We start from the raw sequence: 19,102 nt of genomic DNA, 5'->3' as shown, positions 1-19,102 counted from the left end.
GGAATTGATTCGTTAGATAATTTTCAATGAATCATGCCTAAAAACACGAGATTTTTATTAAACGAAAGATATTATGATGTCAGAATTTCAATGCCAACTATTCAGGTGAATCAAATAATTGAAAAAACTCTTTCCTCATCAGAACAATGGGCTATTAGGATTAGGATGTTCATCACCGTTCATAAGTCTCATTCCACATTTTTCGATATCTAAACTTTCGAAGGCATCTTGAAACTTGTTGTCTTATCGGCCTCAACAATTTCAAGCATTCCTCACTTATTCTGTGGCCGTTCTCTATGGAATGTTGAGCAACACTGGATTTCTTTTGTAGTACACTTCAACAAGTGTTGAGCAACCCCAAAGACAAGAAGATGGAAAAGTAGCAGTCTGGGATTTGCGAAATAAGATGCATATGTTGGTCAAACTAAGTGGACTACAATAACTCGCTACAAGGAACATGTTTCATACATTGGGTTCCATAGACCAAGGAAGTATAGTGTTCTGTAAAAGATGCCATAGAGAACGATCACAGAATGAGCGGGAAATGCTCGAAATTGTTGACAATAATATACGATTACAAGTTTTCAGATGCCTTCTCAAATTCAGAAATCGAAAAATGTGGAATGAGATCTTTGAATGGTAATGAAGGTCCTATTTTTAATAACCCATTTTTCGCACATGACCTCAATTGCAGGTAGAAACAGGAGAATAATAGGAACAATAATATAATAATAGGAATTGATTTAATGACCCTCATTATGATTTGTCTAGATTCGTATGAAAACATTAACATACCTGTAAGAAGTAGTTTTAGTCATCTCCTGATGGTGCTAACTAACACGCGTTGAGAAAAAGCATTTCTGTTCTGGCGCAGATAGTGTTTTCATGCCAGAGGTTCCAAATTCGACTTGTCAAGCGAATCAATCAGCCGCGTGCAGATGATATCAGAAAAGTATGGAATTTACCGAGAACGAATTGATAGATGTTTTGAGCTATACTCAGAGCGTGTATAGATTACCAAACCAAACCTATTTCAGAAAACTGGAAAGAAACCCACAAACATTTGGTTATTTCATAAACTGCGGGTCGCTAAAATCGATGCATCATTGCGAAGAAGAATGATGCTGATGTTCTTGGATAAGTCAGTTATGAAAATAACATTGATGGAGAAGTTTCCTTACGAAAAATTGAGAACATTCATGTATATCGAAACGTAAACAATTATCGAAAATACAAATATCGTCCATACAAAATTCGTCTATTAATCTAGACTCTGTAGATTGTTGTTGAGGAAAAAACGTTTCGACAATAGGACTGGTGTCAAAATCATTTGGACAGATGAAAGTTCAATCGCAATGTCCATTTTCATTGGAGTGATGAAAACAAGCGTCGAACCCGTGATACACATTACCAAAAATTGGTATCAATGTTTAACATAAGTAATTCTGAGAAAGAATATGTTGTCTTTTATTTAAAAGATAATATCACATTTTTTTTCTGGAACTTGTTTTAAAAAAACGTTTTTTACTATCGAAGAAATCAGTTTTGCACTCAAACTATTGTGGTGCTGTTCAACTGTTTGGTATATAACATTGCGCTTTCACTTTGATATATTTTAAAAATCGTTTGTGACTATTTGTCCAGATATATCATTTCTTGTGAAGTTCGCTTTCCTCTGAGTGGTCAACCACTTATAGTTGGGAGTAGCGCTTCCCTCAATAGAATAAAAATTGCCCTTGAACTATCAACCTCGCTTCTATAACACTACTTCAGAAGAATTACACCTATTTGTGTTTGATTTCGGTTATTAGAATGCCACAAAAATATACTACGAACAGTTGTTTACGAAGAAGTGAATAAAATTCATAAATATTATGAACTCTTTCAACACGACATTAGGATTGTCATTGCACTCTAAATTATAAATAAAGTATATAAAAAACGATATAAAACCAAAACCACTTTTAGCCCGTTTCAGTTGTTTTTCGTGGGGGAGAGTTTAAAGGGAGTTACTATGAAAGTTTTCATTGTTTTTGCGTTGGCCATACTGGCCTACGTAGAAGCCGACTGTGGATGTTTGAAAGTGAGTACTGAATTAATAAGGAGTGTTCCGAGAAAATAAACGATATTTCAGAAACAGAGAATCTATCCTAATTTTTCATTCTACACTTGTGAATCTAATGAAAGAACATCTTTCGTTTTCTGAAGCACTCTTTCTGAAAATTCCAATCGATTAAAATATTTCCTTGCAGAGACCATTTTTCAGGTTGGTTTCTGATGGGTTCAAATTTGCATCTAACCTGTCAAGGAAAATTAAAGTTGAATGAATATATTTAACAACATTTTCTTGAAATTTTTTAAAATCACAACGCATGTTTTACTATAGAATATCTTCACTATTAGGAAGCAGAATTATAAAATACGTGTTGCGAATTTGTGAAATATTCTATGGAAATATCACAAAAAAGTCTTGTTAGATACGTTATGAATTCCTATCGAGTATTGATCACACGGTTCTTTTTTTTCCACAACTATATACATAGTCAAACTTTCAAAAAGCTCGCTCTATTTTTTACAGAGCTCTAATGATCTGAAAGCTATTTTTATTCGTGAACTTGGAATAAGTTTCAACTGAGTTAGTGACAAAGCTTCAATTTTCACAAGAAATAATACCGTATTTGAATGAATTCCAAACGAAAAAATGCATAAATTTTGTCATAATTTCTTATTGAAAAAATGCCTATATATGTTATGGAATATGAAAGTACCATCTTTCTGATGGGAAGTTCTACTTCTAGCTAGTTGAAGTTTTCATTTGAATATGAATCAAATGCAATAACACACAATATCAAACCGTATCTAGAATAATAGCAGCATATACAAAAAATATTGAAACGATTCAAATATATTTTTTACTCTTTAGTATATTTTCATCGAAGTGAGAATTTGAAAATTCTCACTTCTCAGTTCTCAATTACGACTTTGGGACTTTGACGAAATGATTTTATTTAGTTCTTTTTGATATCAAAACAGACAATTTTCATGAATCCTAGTAGAATTTTCTTGGAACTGATAACACTAAACCTAGAACTCTAAGTTAGTTATGAGTACACTTTTATGAGAAAATAAATGAAACTGGAATAAATAGTTTATCAGTATACTTTAAAGGAATATAATAACCATTCTCAGAAGAAAAAATGACACCATCAAGGGGGTGATCTATTGTGTGGTTTCTGTTCTGTAAGATATTACAACCGTTGAATTGATTATTCATTGACATTTTTTGGTGAGACCACTGACTTTCATATCAGTTACTGTGGAAACTAGAAAGAATTGTAAATGATTCAGATTTTTTTTTTCTCAAATAATTTCTGGCTAATTGGTACCAACAAAAGCCATATTCCTCCCATTACACCCACATTTTGATTTGAACCAACTCCATTTAATGAATTATGAAAAATTTGAATGAATTCTTTTGAACAAATTCTAATGATAATCTATTTTTAGGGAAGACTTCTCCATCATGAATGCCACTCTGCGGCTTCTGTAAGGTTCAATTCTAATTGTTAACGTTCGTCAAATGGAATTATTTTTTTAGTTCAATTCGGAATTTGTCCGATAGCGGATGAACTATTCAAATCATTCCTGATGGCGAATAAATCAAAATGAATGTTCACCAAAAGTTTTGATAGACGGACCTTTTGTTGATGAAAAATCATATTCATTTTCGAAAATTCTCAACATTAATTTACAATCTGGATTGAAATTGACGTGGGAATTAGATACGACTTACACATATCATTGCTATCCAAAAAATATGAGAAAAATATTCCATGCAGTTCGAAATTCTCAGTTAAAACAATAATAATATTACAAACTACTCCGGAATCGATTTGGTCTTCACAAACTTTATTTCCAAAAATATCACGACCTGTTTTGCTGTCACAGTATATAGCTGTTTCGTAGTGAATAACATACATAAGCTATTCACTACGTTTCCGGTGTAGTTTGTGAAAATACTATGAATCTTCATCAAGAAGCAGCTGAGTTATTCAGAAAAATACAATATTACTTTCATCAAAAATTATTTGTCATATGGTATTGCTTTGCTATAGTTTTAGTAAATGATATCACGGAAATAAATAGGGATATACCAAAATAATTTATCAATTCGAAAGAACTGAATTTGCACATGAAATGAATATGATATATGAATAAAACAATTCCATTCATTACGATTTTCCGAATAAATCATTTTTATATTTCAGAAGAGTCTTTAATTTTTTAATGAAGAAGTTTAAGAAGTATACAGTACGGTCAACGGATCTTTAACATGCATCATCAACTTGTGTATCCAAAAATCGACAAAGTAATAGAAATCTAACGACGTGGCTACTACTTCGACAACCTAACCTTTTATTAATGAAATTATCAAATTTCACATTCGGTCAGTTACTCTGCGAATAGATAGAATTTCATACTGCATATTTCAAATTCGATATATGTCAAAAATACAGTGCATTTCTTTAATGTCCTCTCCTCCTTTTATTTTTTGAATGAAATGATGATGAAATTAATGCGTGAATACTTTATTTTTGAAGTGGAATTGACAGATGAAACTTTCAAGATGGTGACTGGACGCCATCTGGGAAAAAAATAAATGAAAAGAACGGTCTTGTAACATATCATTTTGAAGCTCCTGACAAATACTTCACAACCCTAGAATATGAAGTCAATATCTTCACCTACTGCAAAATGGCGAAACATTCAAGTTAGAATATTCTCATTTAGTTTTCGGTTTTACTAGTAGAAAGGTACCACTTCAACAATCCCTAAAATGGCCAATTTTCGTCCATTGGAAGAAAAAATTTAAGCGATTTTTATTCACGGTGCGATGCGTAACTTTCACGAGACCGAAAGGATTTTCAATGGACGTTTTCCGAATCGCCCTATCTGTAGAAAATATTTGAGGGAACTTGCATCCAAATTTACAACTACCGGTAGTGTATATAACAAAAAGCCCCCACCCAGGTCATCCGTCCATTCCTGAACAGCAAGTGCAAATAATTAGTGAGATGGTATTAAATCCTGAACAGTCTACTTATTCCGTCGCGAACGTTTGTGTGGAGACCAATTAACCAATTAACTGAAGATGACCCTGATCGAAGAACAGAATTCTGCGAAATCATAACAATATTTGTTTTAGTGACGATTGTACATTTTTTTAAAATGGCAATGTTCACAGACAAAATTACCGTTATTGGAGTGACGTCAACCCTGACGTTTTCCGGGAAACACATACCCAATATCCAGAGAAAATCAATGGTTTGCAAAAATATTGGGAAACTATATTGTAGGACCTCTATTTGTTGATCAAAATTTAACTGTATTTGAATATTCTGGAAAATACTGTTTGGATACAACTTTTTCCGATTGTTGGATTGACTGTCGAGGTCCTATAGATTGGCGAGCCCGCTCGCCATATTTGACACCTTTGGACTTTTTTTTATGGGGGTATTCGAAGCAAAAGGTGTATGAAACTTAACCTGCTTCAATATTGGATATACGGCAGAGAATAATAAATATTTGTATAGATAATGACGTTACTGTGTTCGAAAATGTTCGTCGTGAAATATCGAATGGGCTGTTCATATGTCAAGAAGTTCAAGGCAACCATTTCGAGCATCTTCTGAACTGCACTCAAGCTTGTTACCTCATATTATGTAGTTAAATGTCAATGTATTCAGACAATTATTGAAAGTTTCGCTATTTTGTAGTAGTTGAAGATATTGACATTATATTCTATGGTTGTGAAGCATTTGTCTGGAGCTTCAAAATGATGTATCACGAGACCCACCTTTCCATTTAATTTTTTCCCCAGATAGCGCCCAGTTGCCACCTTGGAAGTTTCATCTGTCAATTTTACTTCAAAATAAAGTATTCATGCATTAATTTCATTGTCCGAAATTTCAATTTTTTGAGTTGATCCGTTCAAAAAATAAAAGTACCCAATTCATAATTACGGAATGAAATTCAATCACCGTGATATTGAAGACAAACGGTAGAAAATGTCAGAATGTCATTTCTCAAACGATATCAATACGTCATCAATTGATCTTAAAATGTAAGAAATTGCCGATCACTCACATCTGCATAACTCTTTTCGATGTACTTCGTGAGAGCTCTCATACGAACAAACGCAAATGTCGAGTTTCTTCGAAAGTTTTTTACTAAAGTAAATTTTTCATGAAAAATGTGTTTTATCTCGTCAAGTATTGATGATGCATACATATATAATGATTCGTTGTCGCAAATGCATTTGTTGTTCGACTCGAGAGAAAATGTAAGAAAATATATGTTGTTTAAATAGAATAATGGAAAATAAATGAAGCAATATATCGTTTCAGATACATTTCGATAATATATTTTACTTTTATTTCAACAAGTGCTTGTACAGGACGCCTATACGGGCCCGTCGATCAAAACTTTTGAACATACACTTTCACTGATACAATTTTTTTCAGTGCTCCAAACATCTCACGATTGCTGGTGAAATAAATGGTGCGCCTGGACACAACCCATCAAGGTAATTTACAGGTGTCAAAATGGAATAGGTAGTTGTCCTCATTATCCAAACGCATTACCAATTGAAGTGCAGAAACCGCTTGCAATCCCTGAAGAAACTCCACCATTGTCCTGTGGCAAAGGTCAATACTCATATGGCGTAAGTGAGACATACATACTCTATTTTGCCAAGCTTTGATTTTGTGAATGTGAAGGCTTTGAGAGCCGATTTTATTATAGAATTAATTGTAGAAAAGAGATCGATTAAAACAAGCCCTCTCCACTCACGAAAGAATCATTGTTTTCCTATTGTGATTACAGACAGTAAGAAACGATAAATAGACTATTGCAATGATCCACAACTCACACGTACAAACCAATCACATTTGAGTAAACTCATTACTTAACAATTGTGGTTTAATCATTTTCATTTGCAAGTAAGTCTCGGAAATCTATCTATTTCAAAATGTTCTTGAACGTTAAGTACAATCATTGAATTTAGAGTTCGTTTCAAACTACATAGTTTCTAACAGAAAAAAAAAGAACCAGAACATTTTCTATGGCTCTCGGGCGCATAGTTCATAATAACCAGAACATCGAAAGTGTACCCCACCAGACATTTGAAATATGTCGAAAATATTATTTCCCAAGTTCGTCATTGAATAACAAAATAAGTGTGGTTAGAAACTGGAATATATATCACATCAATTTGTAAGTAGAACGGTAGAATGGTAGAGCGGTTGGTAGAACTCTGGGCTTGTAAGCCAATGAATGTCCGATTCAAATCAAACTGATTGCAGTTTTTAATTTTTCAATCCACCACTCCATTTCCAAACTACTCGAAACTGAGTACAGTAACACAAATTGAAAAATAATGATACTACTTCCATTCAGAATATTCTTCAAAAAAGAATCAATTTTAAAAATGTTTTGATATAGAAGAAGTATATTCCCGTGTACCCCCGAGAAATGGCTTGCTTTCGGGTCACGTTGACAAACTTCATTCTCATGGGTACTAACCACATTTCTCGCTCGTTGATTATTTTACACATTTATCTGATTCTTAAAGCTCATATAAATCTGAAATCCACCTAATTTTTGATCATAGAGATAAAATGTATGGGGTTTTTATCGAGTCGTTGTAAGCTCAATAGTGCCAAGGAGCTGAATGTGATCTGGCGAAGTACTAGATTCATAGAGTCTAAGGTTCTATTGAAGTACAGCGCTTCTTATCTTTGAATTCAAATAAAACGAAGTGTGTGTGAGATATCATCAAACGTGTTTATTCGTTAGAAGGACCAATTGATGCCATTATATGTGAAATTATATGTCATCTTGGCTTTGAGGACCGCAGAATATTCAATGTGGTATGAGCTGTGTGGTACGTAGCGCCGTTCTGTTGAAACCAGATGTCGTTGGATTCCAGATAATCCAATTTAGGTCGAAAGAAGTTGAGAATCATCGACCTATAGTGCTCGTCGTTGACAGTGATGGCCTGGCCAACGTCGTTGTCAAATGAATACGGACCGATGACGCTGCCAGCCCAAAATCCACATCGAAGAGTGACTTTTTCGGGATGCATTGGACGCTTTTGGATCTTATGTGGATTGGTATTGTCCAAAATTCGACAATTTTGTTTGTTCACGTACAACTCCATCCAGAAATGGCCTCATCTCTAAAGATGATTTTTCGATTAAAATTAGGGTCAGTTGCCAACTGCTCATGAGCCCATTCAGTTAAGGTCGTTTAGTTCCTGAGTCAGCTGAATGTTGTACGGGTGCAGGCCCAGGTCACGAAAGGCCGAGTTCTTGTGAGCGACGTGAAATCGATTGCATCGGATTCTCCTTCAAATTTTAACAGACAGCGGCGATGAACGGCATAATATGTTGCATTTCGTCGACGTACGAGTGTTGGTCGATCGTTTACTGAACCAGTGGACTCAAATGTATCCACCATATTGCGAATAGTCCTCTCGGTAGGACGATAATGGCGACCGCAAAATGGGCGGAACACGCGGTACGTTGCCCGATCAGAAGACCCATTTAATTATTTGCACGTGTTGTTGAATGCTATATCCGTCTATGGGACGGTCAGCAATTGTCAAAATTTGGAAGTCCCTGTTGTGTTAGTATTGGTTGATTGAATTGTCTATTATTGAATCTGCCACTCATTGAAAAGGATACACATTCGTAATTAGGAGATATAGGTGGTACCGAAAGAGAATTGAAACATATTTAGTGTGTAGGGACAAAACAAATAATATCAAGTAATTACGACATAGTAATGGTGATGAGGTATATCTTTGAGTTTTTTTAGTGGACAGCACAAGTACAGGATGAGTTATGAAAACGGAAAAGGGAAAAGTCTGTAACAAGGAAAAAGAAAAAGAAGACATTCATTACCAAGCCCAAAATTCTGAAGTTGTCAACTTTAGACAGACACGCATTTTGGACTATGAATCGTCGATCAGTTGGAGGGGCAGACAACTCTAATGATAAATCACTCGTTTTGGCACTACGCGGCCAAGCATTGAAAATACAGCAGAACATTATGAAAAAATTAAAAAAAAAAAATCAAATACTTGATACGGAGACCGACATTCGGGACATGTGCACCACAGTCAACTTAGGAGGTTAGTCAAGAACACGTGGAAACTGTTAGAAACCTTGGTGGAACGTTGTCATTTTCATTCCCAAGATCTGCATTTGGAAATGCAGAACAAAGTTTTTTTTGCAGCATCTACTCAATGTGAAAATCGAAAGAATTCATGAGGATATAAGGTGGTTCCTTCAAATAACTAGGCATCAGTTACTTAGACGGAGTTCAGGAGAATAGATGGGAAAATATGATTGTATCATTCACAAAATGATCAAGTTCATTTGAAAAACAATGTGTTTCACGATATTCATAATGATGGTGTTGATTGAAATTGGTAGTATGAAGGAAGAAGTTGAATTCAGCAGCAAGAAGTGCTAAAGTTAATCATAAAAATGCATCCATATTTCAAACAGAAATGAAATGAATAGACTCCATAAAACCACGGTGCTGTAACAATAATTGAAACGAATAGAAATTCTGGAAAAACATGGAGCAAGGATGAGTGGAACAAGCAAAACAATTACCCGAATAGAAGAAATTAAGTCAAGGAAATGTATCAATTGCTGAACTCCAATGAGAAAAGGAACGGAAATAAAAATGTTACCAACATAGAAATAATCCATGATTTATTTCACTTCCAAAACCGAATACAGAAAATTTGAGGCTCCGGTAATTTCAGTCCTTGATGAATATCAAAAGATATATAGAGAGTACAGAAAGTAAGCTGAAACTAGGAGAAATTGGAGGAATCTCAAACAAAAAAGCAGGAAGAAATGAATAAGAGGTAATATAGATACCCATTCAACAGATACCTCATAACTCACTTCTTCATGAGTTGTGCATCGACGTTAATTTAGAGAAGCTACGAGCAATTTATACCAAAAGGTAATGAAAATCATGAATGACAGTCATGTATTTCAAAGGAAAACTCGGAATATAGGAATCGATTTCTATACATTTTAGTGAATATACAAGGCGAATGAAGTGTATAGATCAGTGTACAAAATTTGAAGTGTTGATATGGCAGAAGTATCTTAAGAAGGTCATTTTGATAAGCTTCCAGTCATAATTAAAAGTGTTGAAAAAGATTCCTGTCATATGCAAATGATGATGTTGTATTAATCCCAGAACACTGAAAAAACAATGACGACATACCGAATTCATATCCATCGTAGGATCCAGCTTAGATCATTCCTTGTTGATTACAACTTGGTTAATGAAATGCGCCTGAAGAATTTCGAAGCTCGGCTATAATCAAGAGGTGTTTTTGTGGGATATACTTTAGGAGTTGACTGATTATGTGACACAATTAGGGAGAAAAAGGGGCTATGATCTCCCAGGTTAGTTTGACAAAGACAACACCTGAGACGACAACAATTGAAAGAGAGTGCAGTGTTATGAACCTCAATTCCTAGAAAAATATTCTAATTTTATGATTTTCATAGAATTTGAACTGCAAATTCAATTGCTTGTATGATACGTTATTTCGGCCAGTTGTTTGTCCAAGGTTTGTTTTCATGAATTATATTGAATGAAAATAGTCAAACAGAAGTATACTCTTCATTGTTCTAACCCAGTGATATTGACAATGGAACTGAATGATGGAAAAAAACAGCTTATGGACGGTTACCAGTCTCTTTTCAACCATGTAGTCATCATTACCATAACAGATGATTTTGGGAAACTAAAACACATGCATTCATTTTCCAACCAGTGAATGAACAGTTTTCTGCTGAAATTTCCTTACTCAGTTGCATTCAAATAGTTTCAGTAGTTTCATTTCTCTTAGATATCTTTCACTTCTGAAAAGGATTTTTGAGTCAACAGCTGATGATCTCAATATTTTAGGTATCAATTTGCATAAAATGTTTCTCAGATTTCAATAGTAGTATTAGGGTTCTGAGAACAATCTCAAATCATTGGCAATTTGAGTGTTTTATTACATTATCGTTAAACCACATTTCGTTTTCAGATGCAAGCATTTTACAACAATCCCTCTTTCATATCTTCATATCAAGGAATTTATGATAACTCTCACCACGGATTCTCCCACGGAATAACTCATGGAACTTCACACGATTCTACCAATGGAGGAACTGATGATTCCTATGCACAAGGGCTGGGCATTCACCCAATAACAGTACAAAAACCTATCCCAGTTTCTGGAGGAGATATCACTAACTGCGTTCCCATGTCAGGACTGAAAGCCTCCATCGACAGGGTTGTTTTGCCCAGCAATCGTAAGTTGTTCTTTATAAATATAGTTTCATTAAGATACAGTTGAATGACATTGAATTGGAAGAATACTATTTTTGTACTGATATGATTTTCTTGGCCACACCTTCCTGAAAAAACTTAGATGAATTGGTAGAAGACATTGGCATCCTTTTTTTATACTACTCGGAACTGTCTTTGTTCATTCCTTGCAAATCTCCGGAAAACACTGCAATCTCAAGAGTTCATTGCGTTTTTCTTCATGAAACCCATTTCAACAATCTTGTGTTCTGCACTAGGTTGTATCGGTTCCTTGCCAGGTTTATTTCATATTTTATCATTATTTATAAACATTTAACTAGATAATACATAACATTAAAATGAACAGTTCAAAAATAACTTTACAAAACGCTCAAAGGTGCAAACTCGTTTTCTCCTTTTCATAAAAGAGGATGTATGCACCTCCACTCACAAGCGATTTTGGTGAAATTGGTGACACTTGTGAATCATTGTATCCGTGCCACGTGCCATTATAAGGATGTCTGCAGAATGCTGTATAATGTCCGTTGTAGGTAGACCCACTGTGATTCGAAAGTGCATATAGATTATAGCGACAAGGAGTCACATTATCTGCTGCATAATTGTTCATATCTAATCCATCTAGAGGAAATTCGATGGCAACATTTAACTTGCCTCTAAATCTTTCTGTTAGAGAAAATCTTTTAAATTAATAACTAAAATATGGGGAAACTCATGGATCGATAGAGACTTTGTCTATTTTCTTCTTTCTTTGCAACTTGAACACGTCGGTTTTTCATGTCCATCCAAAGTTTCCTCTCATGTGAAGAAATCCAAGCACTGTGATGAACTCAGTTGGTTAGTTCTTTCTGGTATGGGGAGTGACAAATCCCAGAAAGGATCAAAGGTTACATATGAGGGTCCACAATGTGTGCACTTCATCGTGGATTTTAATTGACCAACGAAATTATCTACAATCTTAGAGTTATATGTATTCAAATAAATTAGCCATGACTTTTGTGCTTTTTCGCTGTCGCTCAATTTTTCGTTAATCTCCGTTAAGGTCGGTTTAGATTACTCAATTATTCTATTAACGTCATCATGTAAACCTTCTAAAAGATAACGAAGGACCTCCTGGGCGTATTAATGCGCATGACCCATGAATCGAGGGGCAAAACTCTGAATCTGACTTTTTAAGGAGACTGTTCACTGCTCTATCAGATGAATTTTCTGACCACAATTCCTTGATAACTTTTGCAAAAGCTTCGATTAAAGCATCCTCCGAACTAGAAATATTAATATTGATATCTTTCATGTACTCATCTTTTTTCCAATATTCCAACAGCCATCTCGTATTGAATAAACATTGGATTGATTACACTGTTCATGAAACAGGTGTTGCCAATATTTTTCAACCCTTTAAGCCCAAGGGTTTTGACTGAGGAACATATCACTGATCTAATTGTGTTGTAGCTGTTGGTGATACTTTCGTCACCGCTGTTTTCTTTCCAGTAATCACGGATGCAATGATTCTTCCCATCATTGGACCAACGGAATGAGGAATTTGAAGTTAAATTTCTTGAAACTGAATCAGATATATTCATGGTGGTTTTTTCGAATTTGGGAGAGAAAGATAATTCCAGAACTTGTTTATTTTCCTCTGCATCTTCTGAGACAATTGGGAAGTGATCAATCTGTTTACTCCATTTTGCGATGTTCATAGGAAATTTTGATTTGATTTGTGGGTTCAAGAATATTTCATCTAATTCAATATACTGAAGTGCATGCAGTATATTTCAAGAAAAGAGTGATTTTTTGGGAAAGATAGGTTTTTGTTTCTATTTTTCCGTCTTGTATCAAGACCTTTCTTTCCAAAAAAAAGTGTATCATATTCTCCTGGATATAATTGGGTTGTCCATAAATTGTTCACCTCCTGTTATACTGTATCTCACATTTGCATAAAATAGGACAAACTGTATCTATCCCTTTGTTGCATTGTCTGCAGCAGACGTCTTCGTTGAACAGCCCTATTTCATTCAGGTGTCCTTTCAATGGTCAGTGTCCAGTGAGTAGTCCTGTAATAATTCTCATCCGACCCCTGCTTCGTTGAAGCAGTTATTCAGTTCTCTTCTCGGTCAGCCCCTTTATGAAGGTTTTCCGTCTCTCCTAGTCTCTCTTTTTGATCTGGTTCCGTACCAGAGACTTTGGAACCCTCACAGCTGGTTCAGGGGCTATATATGAGTTGAGGAACCGTGTTTCGCACACGGTGCACGGTGCACTCCTGCACCCAGTATACAGTCAATCTATTTCTATCCGCCAGTTTCACGAATACGTATTTGAAAAATTTATGGCTCATTTCATCATCTTACAAATGTTGAAAATAATGAAACCTATAGAGAAATCACTACATACTTTTCAGAAAGAGTAATTCATAAATCTATTGGAATAGTTTGTAGTATTGAAGGAGAATATTTTGAAAATTTTCATTCGTATCTATACTTTCTGAAGAAATGGAAAAGTAAAATTAATTTTTTTTCAGCATTCCCAGCTTTCCGTAAACTGATCGACAGCACAGATAGATACAACCCAGTATACAAGGATTGCCCACAACTTCTTTGTCAAAGAGAGAGGCATTCCTGTAAAAAATGTTGTGGCTGTGCTCCACCACCCACTATTCAGTTGCTACATGAAAACAGGTACATACATTCGAAAATGAAAATATTGTTGCCATCTAAAAATAATTTGAAAACAGAACATGAGGAATCCCATTATCGTACAAAACGTCAATTACCGTTTTTGGATCATGGATATAAGTTCTTTATGAATATGCTTCCACCATTCATCCAAGATCCCATCAAAAACGCAGTTAATATTATGGCTCTCACGCATCCCGATAAAAAAATACAGAAAATGTATAAGCAGCCTCCAAAGAAGACCCTTCCGGAAAAACTCTTAGACCAACACAAAAAAAATGTCGCCAATTTGAAGGCGAAACTGTTAGGGCCGACTCACAGAAGAAATCATTTGAAAAAGTCCACAATCCATAATGATTTCCTCAGAAGAGAGGCAGGAGTTTTCATTGACAGTTTACAAGAGCTACCATCTGAATCCAAAAAGTTGAAAATAGCAGGACTTAAAATGAGGACACCTTTATCTGGAGAGGAAAAAGAATATAAAACAATCAATGATAACAAGTGGTTGCGGGAGATGACCGTACATGATATTCTTGATGATGATTCAAAATCGGACCAGAATTCACCTGAAAAAACGATGACTAATGCTGAAAAACTGTTATTCAGATTGAAACTGAAAGAATTGAATGCACACAGAAGATCAAAGAGAGAAATACCCTGCTTAAACGACACTGATGTATGTAGAGAAAAAAGGTCTATTATCATTGATTCTGAAGAATTTTCACTACCGCTTTACCAAGTCAAAATTGGAGACAGCGATGAAGAATCTGCCGAACATGGATATTCTGAGGAAGACGATTATTACGGAGCAAAGGAAAGAATTGTCGGTAAAATCAAAGGAAAAATATACGACGAAGATGACGAAGATAGTTACGAGCCAACAATAATTCTTGCCAAGTCTAGAAAGATGAGCAGAGATGACTCTAGAGAAATAGTCATCAGAAAGGCAATAAGAGAAGAGTTGCAAAAACTTAACCGTAAACAGAGTAGCGAAGAAACCGTTGCTTCACATCCACGTTTGAATACACTAGTTTCACAGTCTCCTCTTATCAACTTACTATCACTTCCCATGAAGTTTTTTTCAGGTCTCAATGACCTGAACAAGAAAACAATCCCTCTGGTTGGTACTGTTCCAAAAATAATAGTAGGCACCAAGAAATATTTCAGAGACATTGGTAAAAACTTCAAAAAGAATACACTGAACTTTGTAAGTGACGTTATAGGAGATTTTGATCACGACGGACCAACTGAAAATATTTTGGGTGACATTTTCAGGCCAAAAAGATATAAAAGAAGTGTTCAAGGATTGGACACAGGACTGGGACGTACAAAAAATAATTTAGAAACTAAAATGCCAGAATTTACGTCGGATTCTATGAGAGGTGATAATACTGGCTGCGAAAACAAAGTTAGAAAGAAAAGGTATATTGTGAAGGTGGTTGATGACGATGAAATAGAAGCAATTTTGAGGAGAAAACTGGAGAGACTATTCGATGATTCTAATGAAAGTTACAAACCCCAGAAGAAACGACAAAGGATGCCAAAATATTCCGAAGATAGATATAGTGGAGAAGTACTTCAATCAAGAAGATTTTCAAGAAAAAAACACTATGACGTATCTGAAGAGGATCATAAACGAAAAGTGGTTGTTCAGAAGATACGACCGAAAGTAATAATAGATAATAATGGATTGCCTTTCATGGAATTAGATGGGTATAAGAGGCCGATCTTAATGAGTAGTAGAAAGTTCAGAAATAGAAAAGTTTACGAATCTTCCGAAGACCAAACTCTGACTAATTACGACTCTTCCGAAGAAGCTAATCTACAAAAAATTCACGGAGTGATAGATTTTGCCAAAAACTGCCAAGTTCAGTCCACGAGAAATATTGATATGCCATTACAAACACTGAAAGAGAAAATTTCGCAACTTTTATTCGAGACTGACGCGTTGGTACATATGAATTTTGAAAAATATGATGAAATATATGATGATTTGATTAATATCCAGCAAATAAAGACCTCTACGGTTCAAGATTGGAAAAGATTGATTATGGAAAAAAAGATAAATGATCGTGAGGCCAAAATTGCCCTTTTGGGTAAATTGCATGAAATGCAACGCATAAAAGAAATTGCTCTCAAAAATATTGTTTACGCCTTGTATTTAGATAATGATAACAAATTTGTTGTGAAGGAATTCACGAAAATGTTGGTCAGACTTCAAAAACTTCAGTGTGTCGTGAATCAAGTAGTGGCATCTTTTCAAGAAAAATTCAGTTTGGGAACAAAATTCGAATTGAGCAAAGAAATAAAATATGTTGAGTACTTGGCTTCTACTAATTTTGTTTATGCAAAAACTAGAAATGATTTGATAGCGAAATTGAAAGAGGCAAGAGATAACGAACTTCAAGCAAACATTCAACAACTCGACAAATTGAAGAAGATGTTAGTCAAAAATGATGAAAACATCATCGACGAGGAATCGAATATTTTGTGGGAAATGAAAAATATCGAGAAGATGCAGGTTGATAATATAGAAGAGATGTATCACAATATGGAGGAAGGGGGCAGAATTAAAAAGAATTTGAAGATTCTGTTCGATTTTTCGAAAAGGATGCAGGTTCTTGAAGCCGAAGAGAAGCGGTTGTATTCAAAGTGTGAAAGCCAAGAGAGCTCCGAAGATATAGAAGTTTCAATTGAAAAATCGATCAAAATTGAGACATCACCAAAAAAAATTGACATCGAACAATTTAAGAAAAAGTGGCAGGACAAAGTGAAGAAAAGAAAATTTCTGATAGAAAAAAATCTCAAGAAGACTTTGGTTAAGCTCAATGTCAAAGAGGGGTCTGATGAATCTGATTGAGAACTTGCAATGAAGGAAGCACTGGAAATGTAGAAGAAAGTGATTCTTTTGTCTGACACTTTGATTTTGGGGACTATAAAGAAAAGAGATGAAAATGAAAATATATATATGAGAACAAAAAAGTCAAGAAGTAGAAAAATGAAATGAAACAGTAAGAAAGACAATTGTAAACCAGTAAATGAGAAATATTTGAGATGTTGTTTTCAATTAGAATAAATTTTGAAGTCCAGAGTTAGTTTTTTTGGAGAACAATTGTCTTTTTTATTTTTTTGAAGAGTCTGTTTCCAAGTGTTTTTTTTTGTTTTAGGTACTATTGAGTAGCCAAGATTCGATGAAGAAAAATAGAAAAGACAATGTTTTGGAACTCGATGGAAATTGCATGCAAACCAATAGTAAAACTAGTCAAAAAATTTCACTGAACTCATTGTATAAATTTCAATAAAATTTATGTGATTAATTTCAAAACTTTTATTTACGTGCGAATACTGGTTGATGACATGCATAGTTTACATAAACTGTAGTCATTGAACCCAATCAGTCAGCAGAAGTAAGCACTGATATTGACCTTAGATATCTATTTACACTTAAGTCGATGCCACTATCAAAATGAGTTAGAAATGAATTTGATATTTCAGTTAATATAATCATGTTTACAATAGTATATCGTCGTGAATTGACCACTATCGTAATTTGCGGTCTTGAGATTACTATTATTTACTTTTTTGAGCAAAAGGAAGAATTTGTATCATTATTTTTTTAGAATTGTATTCATAAACACAAAATGTAATACATAAATAATATTATTCAAATTGTTCACCAAAATTGTAATAAGGAGAAAATGTTTTTATATGCTCCACTAGATTAGTTTGTAAACGAATGGAAAAATTGAAATTTTACATATTTTCCATTCTTCTCGGCAGCAAAGGAGTTTGAGTGCATATATACTTTCATTATAATAGTAATAATAATATTTTTCGGAATATAATATCGATTGCAAGATAGTTCGGTCTATTAGACAAAGCATATACACAATTAAAAACTCGATTACCCTAATTAATTATTTGTTTTGAATGACATAATAGTTGCGAGCTATAACCGGGGTAAGCAGGAATTTGAGATTCTAATAATTCAGAAAATAACTCAGGTATCTGAATCTGAACAAGAATTTAATTTAATTCAATCAGACTTATAGTCTGAAACAAAAATTGTCGGATTTTTTCTGTTAGCTCTACTGCTTCATTTCAAAATAATATGAAGAAGAGAAAGCATTTTTTATGCTGTTTCATTTTGTTGCTATCTGGTATGAAATAATTCTCAATGCGACGTTTCGTTCTTCGGATTTCACCATCAACTTTTTTTCAATTTCTGTTTTCTTCCATCAATTTTAGATACCAACAAATAGTAAAAATACTTTTCGTATGTAGAATTTGAAAACATATATGAACTCGAATGTTTTTTGTTTGAATTTAGCAGGTAGATGAAAATACTTGTACATTCCTTCATGTTTTTGTTACGACTCATTTTTATGAAGCATTTTTATGAAGCAGTTGTTTTTCAGCTGATGAAAATATTGGAAACACGTATTCATAGAAAACCCTAAAATATAAATGTCTAATTCAGGGCAAGTACATAAAATTGCATTTGCCTTTCTCTGGCATCGAAAGAAAAAGAGTATAAAAGAAACATCTCAAAAACATGTGTCTTGATACACGATATGAATTTGTGCTGGTATTTGAAAAACACTTCGGGTTCCAGATACCAATAATGTTGGTCTATACTTTTGTGACATCTTTCACAGGGAATTGCATAATTCTACAAGTACATATCTGAATTTGTGATTCCTGAAATTGAAGGAGAAAATACTGATACCCGTATTGATGGAATTGATTGAACGAAACATCTATTTGAAATATGGTTCACGCCAGATCATAGAAGATAAGAAGCAGTATAAAAAGATCCTGTGCCTTATTTTTATATTTTTCGAAATGGAGGCGGTTTATGAACCAAACGGAATTATTGAATATGAGTTTCTTTGTGAATATTTTAAAAACGGCCTCTAAAAGCTGTGACCTGAAAAATGACTCATTGCCTGCCGAGATTATTGAAGAAATGCCTAAAAATATATAGGATTGTATGAGTATATCAGGGGACTCAG

The 19,102-nt window shown here is 34.3% G+C and overlaps 1 protein-coding gene across 3 annotated transcripts; it reads left to right on the top strand.

Moving 5' to 3' along the window:
* The first annotated feature begins 1,943 nt into the window (after window positions 1-1,943).
* LOC111505834 (uncharacterized) lies at window positions 1,944-17,404 on the top strand. 3 transcript variants are annotated; one of them, XM_023160709.2, is made up of 6 exons: window positions 1,962-2,083; window positions 3,508-3,546; window positions 6,525-6,724; window positions 11,135-11,402; window positions 13,934-14,090; window positions 17,255-17,404. In XM_023160709.2, the coding sequence occupies exons 4-6, from the start codon at window positions 11,135-11,137 to the stop codon at window positions 17,262-17,264; spliced, it is 435 nt and encodes a 144-aa protein (XP_023016477.2). In that variant the 5' UTR covers window positions 1,962-2,083; window positions 3,508-3,546; window positions 6,525-6,724; the 3' UTR covers window positions 17,265-17,404. The 3 variants fall into 3 exon arrangements, with proteins under 3 accessions (XP_023016478.2, XP_023016477.2, XP_074040249.1); XM_023160710.2 differs by lacking the exon at window positions 3,508-3,546 and having other exon boundaries at window positions 1,944-2,083; XM_074184148.1 differs by lacking the exons at window positions 1,962-2,083; window positions 3,508-3,546 and adding an exon at window positions 6,124-6,343.
* The last annotated feature ends 1,698 nt before the right edge of the window (window positions 17,405-19,102 follow it).

The sequence above is a fragment of the Leptinotarsa decemlineata genome, unplaced genomic scaffold, assembly GCF_025532065.1.
Source record: "Leptinotarsa decemlineata unplaced genomic scaffold, Ldec_3_MD MMD2_tig00026354_RagTag_RagTag, whole genome shotgun sequence".
Lineage (NCBI taxonomy): Eukaryota > Metazoa > Arthropoda > Insecta > Coleoptera > Chrysomelidae > Leptinotarsa > Leptinotarsa decemlineata.
This window is presented reverse-complemented; position numbering and strand designations above follow the sequence as displayed.